This window comes from Mchenga conophoros, linkage group LG11 (genome assembly GCF_057382185.1).
Source record: "Mchenga conophoros isolate Kocher_MC1m ecotype Shallow Benthic linkage group LG11, M_conophoros_male_GT1.1, whole genome shotgun sequence".
NCBI classification, from domain to species: domain Eukaryota; kingdom Metazoa; phylum Chordata; class Actinopteri; order Cichliformes; family Cichlidae; genus Mchenga; species Mchenga conophoros.
The window spans coordinates 1,175,197-1,188,607 of record NC_140536.1 but is presented as its reverse complement, the minus strand read 5'-3'; the positions used below and the strand labels follow the sequence as shown (position 1 = coordinate 1,188,607).

The window sequence follows — 13,411 nt, the reverse complement described above, 5'->3', positions numbered from 1 at the left end:
CCTTCCGGTTACAAGCTCATCTTGTAACCGGTCACCCAGGACTACAACTTTATCCTAATGCAACACTGCCCAAAAGCAATGCAAAGAATTTGAAGTGTGGAAATACTGGAACCGGCTCACAAACATCAATACCGTTTTAAATACATCAAAATAAACTATTGTTTACATTGTGATGGCTGCAGTTACAGCCACACATCGTGGGTAGCATCTACCAAACATCACAGGGCTACAATAGAAACTCTTACATCACACTACACTTATATTTGTCTCTCTTTAAATATAGGATTTAATTTACAGGATAGTAAAGAATTGGTTTTGGTTTAGAATTAATTTATTTCTACAATCACATTATACTGTATTCTCAGTTTATTTGCACAATGACGTAAACTAGCACCACTGAATGAACAATGGGCTGTGAGGTCATTTCCTTGATTCTGTGTTGTGCCATCCGCCTCCCCAGAGGTTGTTTGGTTTCTCTGATGTATAACTCCTGGGAATCCTCCTGGCACTTAAGAGTGTACACTATGTTACTCTATTACCGATCAACAAAGCTGCAGTCAGCTGAGACTGAAGAAGTCCCCTGATGATGATGATTCTGAAAACATCCAGATGAACAGAATCAACCTTTTGGGATAGTTTCAGTCAGGTTTTTGTGTGTTTGCCCCCTTTTTGTGTCTTTGTGGGCTGATCAGTCACTATTTAAGTTTCCCCTTTGTCTCGTTGGGGTAGGTCAGTTTGTTTGGGGTGGCAGTGTTGTTTGTTGAGTTCAGTTACTCTGACATCTTTTATGGGCCCAAGATTTAGATTTTTTGGTTTAATTTAAGTTTGTTTTTCGACTCTAAGCTGTGCCTGACTTTGCTTTACTGCTCGTCCATCACAACATACAAGTTGAAATTGCAGGACAGACTTATTTTAAACTGTTCAGCTGTTACTCAGTTGGTTAGGAACTGAGAGGTTTTGTGGTTATTTTATTTAGAAGAGGACAAAATACAACAACAAATATTCGTACCTGCTTCAGTATCCCAGCAGCCATTTCGTGGCCACAGTCAAAGATAATATGAAACTCCTTTCCCCTTTTCATCTCCTTTAAGAGTGGCTTTGCATCCTTGGTTTCTGCAGGCAGCTGCCGAATCTTTAACCGGATGTTGTACCGTGAAGGCGCCTTTATAAGCTCTTGCAAACGAATCAGACCTGTGAGAAAAAGCAGAAAGACAACACACATTTGAACAGTTTTGTTCCTCCACTATTTGCGGACGTCCATGAGGACGATCTATTTTCCAAAAGGACATTTTAAATGTATGTATCTTTCCACAATAACTGTGGTTACAACTTTATCTAATTGATTTGGCAGCAGCAGTTATAATCAGAGCAAGAATAAGAAAGCTGCAGGGATGTTTCTATTGGCAGTTCTTTCTAGTGTCGTGCATTTCTCTTCAAAATCTTTTTCTTTCAGCATCGTTGTATTTCCCTCTCAGTCTCTCTGTCTTTCACAGTGTATCAGCCCACATCACAGCAGGATCAGTGTACTTTAATCCAAACACCACATATATTCGTACACATCAGTACTGCGTGTAACAGTCTTCATGTATCATGAATGAAATCATAAATGTCATACAGTGGGGCAAAAAAGTATTTAGTCAGCCACCGATTGTGCAAGTTCCCCCACTTAAAATGATGACAGAGGTCAGTAATTTGCACCAGAGGTACACTTCAACTGTGAGAGACAGAATGTGAAAAAAAAATCCATGAATCCACATGGTAGGATTTGTAAAGAATTTATTGGTAAATCAGGATGGAAAATAAGTATTTGGTCAATAACAAAAATACAACTCAATACTTTGTAACATAACCTTTGTTGGCAATAACAGAGGTCAAACGTTTACTATAGGTCTTTACCAGGTTTGCACACACAGTAGCTGGTATTTTGGCCCATTCCTCCATGCAGATCTTCTCGAGAGCAGTGATGTTTTGGGGCTGTCGCCGAGCAACACGGACTTTCAACTCCCGCCACAGATTTTCTATGGGGTTGAGGTCTGGAGACTGGCTAGGCCACTCCAGGACTTTCAAATGCTTCTTACGGAGCCACTCCTTTGTTGCCCGGGCGGTGTGTTTTGGATCATTGTCATGTTGGAAGACCCAGCCTCGTTTCATCTTCAAAGTTCTCACTGATGGAAGGAGGTTTTGGCTCAAAATCTCACGATACATGGCCCCATTCATTCTGTCCTTAACACGGATCAGTCGTCCTGTCCCCTTGGCAGAAAAACAGCCCCATAGCATGATGTTTCCACCCCCATGCTTCACAGTAGGTATGGTGTTCTTGGGATGCAACTCAGTATTCTTCTTCCTCCAAACACGACGAGTTGAGTTTATACCAAAAAGTTCTACTTTGGTTTCATCTGACCACATGACATTCTCCCAATCCTCTGCTGTATCATCCATGTGCTCTCTGGCAAACTTCAGACGGGCCTGGACATGCACTGGCTTCAGCAGCGGAACACGTCTGGCACTGCGGGATTTGATTCCCTGCCGTTGTAGTGTGTTACTGATGGTGACCTTTGTTACTTTGGTCCCAGCTCTCTGCAGGTCATTCACCAGGTCCCCCCGTGTGGTTCTGGGATCTTTGCTCACCGTTCTCATGATCATTTTGACCCCACGGGATGAGATCTTGCGTGGAGCCCCAGATCGAGGGAGATTATCAGTGGTCTTGTATGTCTTCCATTTTCTGATGATTGCTCCCACAGTTGATTTTTTCACACCAAGCTGCTTGCCTATTGTAGATTCACTCTTCCCAGTCTGGTGCAGGTCTACAATACTTTTCCTGGTGTCCTTCGAAAGCTCTTTGGTCTTGGCCATGGCGGAGTTTGGAGTCTGACTGTTTGAGGCTGTGGGCAGGTGTCTTTTATACAGATGATGAATTCAAACAGGTGCCATTCATACAGGTAACGAGTGGGGGACAGAAAAGCTTCTTACAGAAGACGTTACAGGTCTGTGAGAGCCAGAGATTTTCCTTGTTTGAGGTGACCAAATACTTATTTTCCACCCTGATTTACCAATAAATTCTTTACAAATCCTACCATGTGGATTCATGGATTTTTTTTTCACATTCTGTCTCTCACAGTTGAAGTGTACCTCTGGTGCAAATTACTGACCTCTGTCATCATTTTAAGTGGGGGAACTTGCACATCGGTGGCTGACTAAATACTTTTTTGCCCCACTGTACATGTAAATTCAACCAGTTTTCAACTGAAGCATAAACATCTCTTGTTTTTCACATAATGAAAACATGTTTGGCGTTTTCAGGACCTCTGATTTTGTTGTTGTTGCCTGAAGTTTTGGGGCACTTTTGTGTTCTTCATTATTACTGTATTACTCTGGCAGATTATTTATTATAATTATTATTACCCATCCATGCATCCTCTCCTACTTATCCAGTCCAGCCTCACCCAGCTCCCATAGGATGACAGGCAGGGACCTGACAGATCAGCAGCTTGTTGCAGAGCTAACACAGAGAGCCGGACAATCATTCACCATCATATTCAGAGGCACCGATCAAACAAACAGCACTAACTGCTTGTCTCTGTACTGTGGAAGTAACCCGGAGTTTTACAACATGCATTTCAACTCATAACAGCAAAGTCTGGTAGTTATCCACTCAAGCTTCAGTTTTGTTGTATTTTTATCAGTTTACTTTGTCAAGTGCTGATGAACGTTTCTGTGGAGTAAAGAGTTTACTTAAGAGAAAAGCTTTTTCACTGAAACAGAGCAAATCTGCAAGATATCATGATAGAAAAAGGTTTTTAATAAAGGGTCTTTTTAACATTAATGGTAACGTATACTCAGAGTCGATCACTCCTCATTAGAATGATACAAGCATTAACCCCACGGTGTGAAGGGTTAGCTAACAGGGACAGAAAGAGCTGAGTGTTAAATTGCTATACGCTGACACAGCACAGTTTCAGACAGGACGCTTGGCTTTGGTATGATAACAGACTTTATTGTGTCAGTTAAAGCAGACATCAGTATGAAAAATAAACCATCCCTGGTCACAACTGTAAGGTAGCACCTTGTGTTAGAGGGGTCTGGGTTGATAATTACAGCTGCTTAGATAAATCTGAACCAGTTACAGGCTGTTTCCAGTCCAGTCGATGTTGGTTTCTTTCAACCACAACCATAATTCTTCTGAACATTAACCAAGTACATTTTGTGCTTGGTTATGCCAAATTACTTATTTAATATGTATGACCTGCTTTCTTTCTTTCTCTCTGTTGCCCACCTGTACAACCTGGTGTAAACAATTCCAAATATTAGGCTGCTATCCTGAAGAAGGGGCTGCAGAGCTGGAGTTAAGCAAAGAAGTAAGAACCTTTGGGAATGTGAGACAATGAGATGACTGGGCGTATGTATGTGCTTCACAGAAACATGGCTGCTTCCACAGTGCAGCAGCACCTCACTTCAGAACTTTTTGGTCAGATAGAGATGTTCATTTGAGTGGCAGGAACAAAAGATTAAAACTGTTAGTTACTGAAAGTCATGCAATCCTGCATATGTTACTATGAAGGAAGATTTCTGCAATATTGCACTGATAGCTTTTACAATACCTCCACATTACTTGCAGAGGCAATTCTCATTAGTCATTGTTATTGTTGGCTTCTTGTTTAATGACAGCCTGTATCCATAAAGGCTTTTGCGAGTTTGACAATTGAGACTTAAAGACCCTTCAGGACTGTTTTGAATCTACATGTGGAGAAGATATCATCTGTTTGACTGGATGGATCACAGACTATATTAAATTTAGCAAAAATACCACTGGAACTGTATGTTGCCTGTGAACAACATCCTTGAAAGAGTAGTTGTCAAACAGCTAACAGATCATCTGCAGAGGAATGGTTTATTTGAAGAGTTTCAGTCAGGTTTCAGAGCTCATCACAGCACAGAAACAGCTTTAGTGAAGGTTACAAATGATCTTCTTATGGCCTCTGACAGTGGACTCATGTCTGTGCTTGTCCTGCTAGACCTCAGTGCAGCATTCGATACTGTCGACCATAATATCCTATTAGAGCGATTAGAACATGCTGTAGGTATTACAGGTACTGCACTGCAGTGGTTTGTATCATATCTATCTAATAGACTCCAGTTTGTGCATGTAAATGGAGAGTCCTCTTCACACACTGAGGTTAATTATGGAGTTCCACAGGGTTCAGTGCTAGGACCAATTCTAACCCTACATTTACACTGCTATGCAGATGACACCCAGCTCTATCTGTCCATGAAGCCAGATAACACAATTCAATTCAAATCAATTCAATTTTATTCATATAGCGCCAAATCACAACAAAAGTCGCCTCAAGGAGCTTCATAGATACAGAGAAAAACCCAACAATCATATGACCCCCTATGAGCAAGCACTTTGGTGACAGTGGGAAGGAAAAACTCCCTTTTAACAGGAAGAAACCTCCAGCAGAACCAGGCTCAGGGAGGGGCGGGGCCATCTGCTGTGATTGGTTGGGGTGAGAGAAGGAAGACAGGATAAAGACATGCTGTGGAAGAGAGACAGAGATTAATAACAGATATGATTCAATGCAGAGAGGTCTGTTAATACATAGTGAGTGAGAAAGGTGACTGGAAAGGAAAAACTCAATGCATCATTCAAAATCCTGCTCCTCACATACAAGGTCTTAAATAATCAGGCCCCATCTTATCTTAATGACCTTGTAGTACCATATCACCCTATTAGAGCACTTCGCTCTCGCTCTGCAGGCCTACTTGTTGTTCCTAGAGTATTTAAAAGTAGAATGGGAGGCAGAGCCTTCAGTTTTCAGGCCCCTCTTCTGTGGAACCAGCTTCCAGTTTGGATTCAGGAGACAGACACTATCTCTACTTTCAAGATTAGGCTTCAAACTTTCCTTTTTGCTAAAGCATATAGTTAGGGCTGGACCAGGTGACCCTGAATCCTCCCTTAGGTATGCTGCAACAGACGTAGGCTGCCGGGGATTCCCATGATGCATTGAGTTTTTCCTTTCCAGTCACCTTTCTCACTCACTATGTGTTCACAGACCTCTCTGCATTGAATCATATCTGTTATTAACCTCTGTCTCTCTTCCACAGCATGTCTTTATCCTGTCTTCCTTCTCTCACCCCAACCAATCACAGCAGATGGCCCCGCCCCTGCCTGAGCCTGGTTCTGCTGGAGGTTTCTTCCTGTTAAAAGGGAGTTTTTCCTTCCCACTGTCGCCAAAGTGCTTGCTCGTAGGGGCTCATATGATTGTTGGGTTTTTCTCTCTATGTATTATTGTAGGGTCTACTGTACTGTGTGTTCTTCTAACCAAGTGGTGGTGTAGAAGGTCCCTGAACATAGATTATTTCGATGACCCTCCACACTACTTACCTGACAGGCAGTGGTGCACTTTTTCTAAGAGACTTTTTCAGCATGGGGGCATATTGAAGAAATCTTTCATATTTCATGAAGTGCCTCTTTACAATGCCACACATCTGTCTGGCAGAGCATTCTCTGTCCTCTCATGTTAACATTTTATTTGAATCTCAGCTGTTAACATGCATTACCTTCAAGCCACGTTATTGCACTGCACTGTCCACTACATTGTACCGCTACACTGAGCTGCTTTAATTTGTCAGTGTGTCATTTACATGAATTTTCTTTTTAGCTTGAGATATTTAGATATTTGGTCATATTCTTTTTTTGCTGAGCTACATTTTAACTACTGAAACAAAGAGATTTTCATAGTGTGATTGGACTGGGAGTGAGCTGTGCTGCATACAGGGTGTCGTTATAGTGCAGACTTGTTGGCTTGACTCAGTCTGTGCTGTGTGCTGGCAACGTGCCATTATGAACTAAATCAGAGTTGATGTCTGGCACACTTCTTATTCAGATATCAAAAAGCATGTGATAATAGGATGGCTAGTGGCACAGAATACAGATTGCAGTCTGGAAAATGAGGGTGGAATTTTTTCATGCATGCACATTCAAACTTAATGTGGAGAACCAACAACAGTCTATGCATTTACTTTTTGACAATACACTAGATAAACTAAACTAAATCACAGAATATAACTAAATGCTATAATAAAAAGTGGATTTAGAGAAAAAAATAAATTAAAACTAACCTGGGTCTGTGTTGTGTTCATGCTATAAATAGTCACATTTTGATCAAATCTCTGTGACACCTGCACAAAAAAGGAAAAAACCAGAATAGCTTCATTCTAATTTGTGATCTGTCACAAATATTGGAAGTCCCCATGGACCTATATTCCAACCTCACAACTGTTTTAATATGGAGCTATTTTCATTATCATACTCTAAGTTTTTACTTTACATTGGTCTCATTGCTCATTAAGGAAAAGTTAATTTGTAAAAATTATTCTTCCTTAACTGTATCTTGAACTTTTTTCTTTGCTTTAAATGGAGGAGTGTTTAATTATTTAGTGTTATTAGTAGTAGAAGTAATATTGTTGTTGTTGTTATGACTATTCAACTGTACACTGGAACACTGAAACAAGTCCTGAAAGCTAAAGAATAACAAGTTAATGTATAGAACAAATGTGCTGTGTTACTAACATGTGAAAATAAAACTGCTCTCATGTAACTAGTTAGAGTATTGTTAATCACACACTTCATAGACCATGAGATATTAAAAAAATAAAATAAACCAGTGCTCGCATCTGAAAACATACCATTATATTTGGTCTAAACTGGTGCAGCAGTCTTCTGGGCCTGTGCCCACAGTCTACTGTCTCCAGCTGTTTGCCCTGTGGCATTGTTTGTTTGTGCATGAATGCAGTGCTCGGTGGGAGAGCAGTCTGCAGGCGCTTCAGCAACCAATTGCTAGCTTTCATTAAGTCAAACATGATGTCACACACTAATGATAATACCCCCAGAGTGTTGACCTGTGAGACACTGGCCATGTTCCATTTAACCAATGCAAGACAAAGCGACTTCTCTACTGTGGTTCACAATCACCTCAGCTGGCTACAGAAACACTAGTGGGTACCTAAACCACATTATGGAGCTTTTTCCTTCTACTATGGCTATGAGAAAATCATCTTTCTACAAAAAAAAAAAGACTAAACAAATCTATAGATTGGCCATGTGATTGTAATTGAGAAAAAAATGAATGTATTTCATGTGAAAATGATAGGGAAAGTTCACACTGGGTTACATCCTCAACAGGAGCTGGCTGAAAAAATGTGAAAGCAACAAGTATAGAAAAAACAGACACACACAGAGACACAGGAGGTGGCTGGAAGCAGGTAGTGTTGGAGGGTCTCTGCTCAGATAGCTGCACATCTGAACCCAGAAAAGTGTGGTTGGATGGAAATATCCAGTCTGTCCAGTTTGAAGTTGACCTTATCAGAGCTTTAGTAATAGCAACCCTCACATTATATGTGATCAGTTGTTTTAGAGACTAACCTTGGCCGACCTGAGTGCCGTATGAAAACATCTCTGTGCTCTTTGTAGTTTGCATATAAACCAAATCTGGACACAGATGACATATCGTTAGCTTCATAGCATAAGTGCCTAAGTCATTGACTTAGTCAAAGGACTTAGGCAATTATGCTATGAAGCTAACGATATGTAGTATATGGTAAATGGTCTGATTCTATATAGCACTTTTCTACTCTCCCAGAGTACTCAAAGCACTCTATATAACATGCCTCATTCACCCATTCATACAAGCACTTCTAAACTCAAGTGCAATTAATAAACATTAAGCAATTTGGGGTTAGTATCTTGCCCAAGGATATTTGACATGCAGACTGGGGGAGCCAGGAATCGAACCACCAACCTTCCAATCAGTAGCTGATCTGCTCTACGACCTGAGCCACAGCCACCCCTACAGTATTTACACTATATTCAAAAGCCCTAGTTCTGGCCTACCCTGACGCCCAACAGTCCTTCATTGTGAACACAGATGCCAGCAATGTAGGCATTGGGGCTGTCTTGTCCCAGCAGATTGGAGATGGAGAATGTGTTGTGGCTTATTTCAGCCGTGCATTGGGTTGAGCCAAAAAAAACTACTGCATTACTCGGCGCAAGCTGCTCGCTGTAGTTCTGGTAGTACAGCACTTCCGTCCATACTTGCATGGCTGCCGCTTCCTCCTCCACATTGACCATGCATCCCTAACCTCTTAAACTTCAAGCACCCAGAAGGCCAGGTGCCCCGCTGGTTGGAAGTGCTCCAAGGACGTCCCTGTGCAGCAGTTGAGTGTCATTATTCCCAATGACAGGAGGAATGAGGTCAAACAGCACTGAGCCAGCAGCAGGAGGCTGATGAGGGCCTACCACAACCTTGAGCTTCAAAAAGGCCTCATGTACCAGAGGTGGCAGGCCCTGGACAGGGTAGAGACCTCCTACAATTGCTGGTGCCCCATTCGCTACGTCCCCAGGTGCTCAAGCTTGTTCATGGCTCAGTGGGAGCAGGGTACTATGCTAATGCCAAGACCCTCCATTGTCTCAGTGGGTGGCTTTACTGGCCTGGGTGCCAACGAGATGTGGAGTTGCACATGCATATCTGTACAGCACAAAAGGGACCTCTCCTGCAGCAGTATTTGGTGAGGGCCCCTATGGAACGAATAGGAGTGGATATTTTGGGGCCATTCACCATTGTTGAGTTGGGGAACCAGTATGTACTGATGACCATGGATTATTTCACATATTGGCCTGAGGTGTACACAGTGCCAGATCAAAGTGCAGCTACAACAGTGGAGAAGCTGGTGGAGGAGAAATTTATCCACCTTAGGGTCCCTGCTGAGCTCCACAGTGACCAGGGGTGTAACTTTGAATCTAAGGCCTTTGGGCAGGTCTGTCAGTGGCTTGGGTTGGAGAAGACAAAGAAACACTGCTCCACCCTCAAAGCGACGGCCTGGGCAAGCGCCTCAACCGCACCCTGGCTACCCAACTGGCCATCCTAACCAGCCAACACCAACGTGACTGAGACTGGCCCTTTGGTCCTACAGAATTGCTGTCCAAGAGTCCAGTCAGTGCACACCTGCTGCCCTATTGTTTTTGCAGGATCTCTAAACACCAATGGACTTGGTGTTTAGGCCCTGAGCCTGAGATTGCTGGTGGGCAAGAAATGGACCCTGAACTTTGCAGTCATTGGCAAGAGCCTACGGAAGTCATGACAGTGTTATCTGAGGTGGTGTACCTGGTACGCATGCATGGCTAGGGGCACATGGTAGTGTTGCACCAGGACAGACTCTCACCATATCGCCCACTTGCCTCACCTGCTGTTGGGGAAAGGGCTGGCAGCTGTACCTCATGTCCTGATCAGAATGACTCTCCCTCTGCTGGCCTCAATCGGCCTGCTCGCCTAAGGCAGGCCCCCAGACATTTGAAACACTTTGTGTAGGGTCATGGGGTTGTCAGGGACAACTAACTCTGGTCGTGTCCAAATTCATGGGCTGCATCCTCCTGAGGCCGCATTTGTAGACCGATTACGTCACAGCGACGCGCCGAAGGCTGTCCAAATTCGTAGACTCCTCCGAATGTAGCCGACAAATGCGTCCTCCTTTTCCCCGAATTTTAAGGATGGGTCGGGTGTGTCCTTCGTGGCCTACCATATCCCAGAATTCATAGCGCGGCCCAGCCAAATTCCAGTTTCCAACAATGGCGGCCGCTACTAAGTTTTAAAATTACTCATACTAATCTTTCTGGGTCACAAAATAAACTTTTAACATATTTTCAGGCGAGGAAGTAGTTGTGTAAACATCAAATATCTGCTCGGTTTATCAAGATATCGCATATTTGCAAAAGTGCGTCGACGTTTTCGAAGGCGTCTGCTACCCACCAGCTCGATAGCTAGCCGGGAGCTCGAGGGTTACTGATGCGGCCGAGAACGGCACAACTCCCGGCACATCATTTTCACATCACCGCGGACTTTCGCTGCTCGGGTTAAACGTAATATATAAGTCACTTAGACAACCTAAAAATGTTATTGTTGGGCTTTTTTCAGTGTTTTGTTTGTTCGTGAGTAAATCGGTTTGGCTGAGATTAAAGTTATTAGATAAGATTAGATAAAATAAAACTTTATTAATCCCCCTCCTTGGTTTTTACACAGCTGACTAAACGTCAAACAGAAAACTGATTAAACAGAAGTATGAGACAGTCGAGAATTTACGCCAGTGTCCTGTTATATTTTAGATAGCAAGGAGCAGACGACCGAGTTTATTAAACTCCACTGAGACAGCGGTGACGCTAATCAGAAGGCTAGACCGTCCAATTTCACGGCCGTTTACTTCCGGCCTACCCGACCTTCTGAGGACCCGGCCCACGTAGACCGCGAAGGCCGGGTCCTCAGGAGGATGCAGCCCATGAATTTGGACACGACCTCTTTCTAGCTCTGATGTGTGCATCAGTATAATCGGTATACCAGGAAATCGTGCATTGACAAAAGTTCCCTGCAAAGTGTGATTAAATGCGTTATTTTTTTTAACACATTATGTTTTTTTAACCAATTTGTTAAATTCCCAGCCCTTAAATTCCTAGTATTAAGTTCACTTTTGGCTGTTTTGGAGACGCTTTTCAGTTTGCCACACTGTCCCTGTCCAGATGAGTCAGAGAGAAATGCAAATTTCCATCTCCCAGCTGGAGTTTCATTTATCTGTTACTACAGAGTCTGATTTTTGTTGAGCCTCATACTTACACAGGTAAGTCAGTCTGCAAAGGTCATCTGGAAAACTATGTCACCCTGGCTTAAATCTTATTATCTGAATACCACAAGTTGACACACTCTATAGATCTATGATGGAGAATCAGTCCTGTTGTAGGCATTACCTCTTCCAACAAAGAGGCTGTCTACAGTTTGATGATGGAACCACCTGCTCAGCATCTCCAAAGTTTATTTCTTGTTTATTATTTATTCATACAAAGTAATGTGGTATTTGGTATAATTGTATCAGCCTGGTGCTGGCTGTAATTGCAGATGAAGCAGAGCAGCAGACAGCTTGAGTGGTTTGGGCTCACAGATGGTACCAGTGGTCTTTCTTCTGAAGAACTACCACAAATGATGAGTCCATCTCACCACCTTGACTGATACTCTTCTGCACTGCACAGAGGAAATCAGCTGACCAAAGTTTGTTCAGTGCTGTCTAACGAAATATATATATTTCATATCTTCTATGCTGACAGATATTTTTCTCTTGACAGGCTCTGTAGAGGTTTTGACAAAGCAGAGAAAAATACTATACTTCCCCAAAAGGGCATCTGATCCATCGTCAGAGGCAGCAGGTAAACCATCCAAAGCTAAAGAAGAAATAGTTGTGAGTCGTAGAGTTTAATGTTCTTTTTACAAAAGCATAGGAAGAGGCCCCGAGGCAAACCCAGGATACACTGGAGAAATTGTATCGCTCTGCTGGCCTTGGAAGGCCTTAGTGTTCTCCTGGACAAGCTGGAGGAGGTGGCTGGGGAGAGGGAGGTCTGGGCTTCTCTGCTTAGGCTGGTGCCCCTGTGACCTGGCCCCGGATAGGGGGAAGAAGATAGATGGATGCATGTTGTACATAGTTATTATAAAAAAGGAAAAAACAATGGAAGAAATTGATTTTAATTGTTAGTCTGCTGCTACAATTGCTGACTGTGACCTCAGAGAGCAACTGGTCTGCAAAACTAGAATTGGACTGAGGGAAGGAGCAGTCTTCATCCAGCTTCAAAGAACGTACCCAGGTGAAGTGATGTAGATCAGTGGATAAATGTGTCTCCTTTCAAGTGCAGTCACTCTAAGCACGTCAGTCCCTTTCTAACTACCTGGTTACTTCCTGCCAGTTATTTTGGAAACCATGCAGTAACATGAGCTAACACTGTGTCATCTTGTCCCCTCAATGTTGAAGAAGATGACATTTCAAGGAGTCTTAAAGACAAGGGAAGACTGGCAGAGAAAAGAACACTCCGTACCAGGAAAGGCTGCATAAGAAAAACTGTAGCACGGCATCTCCATCGATGTCAGTGAAAGCCTGTTGTGACAGATTTTCTCATCCAGAGTTTTAAACAGCTAGAAAGAAAACTAGACCAGTGTACTGTGATGTTTCACCAGCATCAGGCAGACGCTTTTCCTCCTATTCGTGGTTACATCACCAGAGACAACCAATGCCATCCTCAGGACATCCCCTTATCATGTACTGAACATTAGATCACAGCAAGATTACAGCAAGAGCAACTAAGAGTGTAAAAATCTGAGTATGACTGTTTTTCTGCTTTGTTATTATTAGTGGATATTTTGCATGTTTTGTCATTAACTTTTTACTGTCATTTGTTACTAACAAAGTTCACCAAACTCAGATCACACTCTGTATGTGTTTTCATCTTTATGAGCTGCGCTGTGATTGGAGATCATTTATCTGAGCGGGACCAAACCCTAACCTGCATGGACTGAAAAGCTGTTAAACCTAAACAAGAGGTCCC

The 13,411-nt window shown here is 42.7% G+C and overlaps 1 protein-coding gene across 3 annotated transcripts in view; it reads right to left on the bottom strand.

Annotated features, from left to right (window-relative positions):
• grik2 (glutamate receptor, ionotropic, kainate 2) overlaps positions 1-13,411 on the bottom strand; it is a 336,418-nt gene that overhangs the window by 232,756 nt on the left and 90,251 nt on the right. For all 3 annotated transcript variants that reach the window (XM_085290496.1, XM_085290498.1, XM_085290497.1), the window contains exon 5: positions 1,010-1,191. In XM_085290496.1, the coding sequence (XP_085146622.1) occupies positions 1,010-1,191 (182 nt within the window). The remainder of the gene's footprint in view (positions 1-1,009; positions 1,192-13,411) is intronic.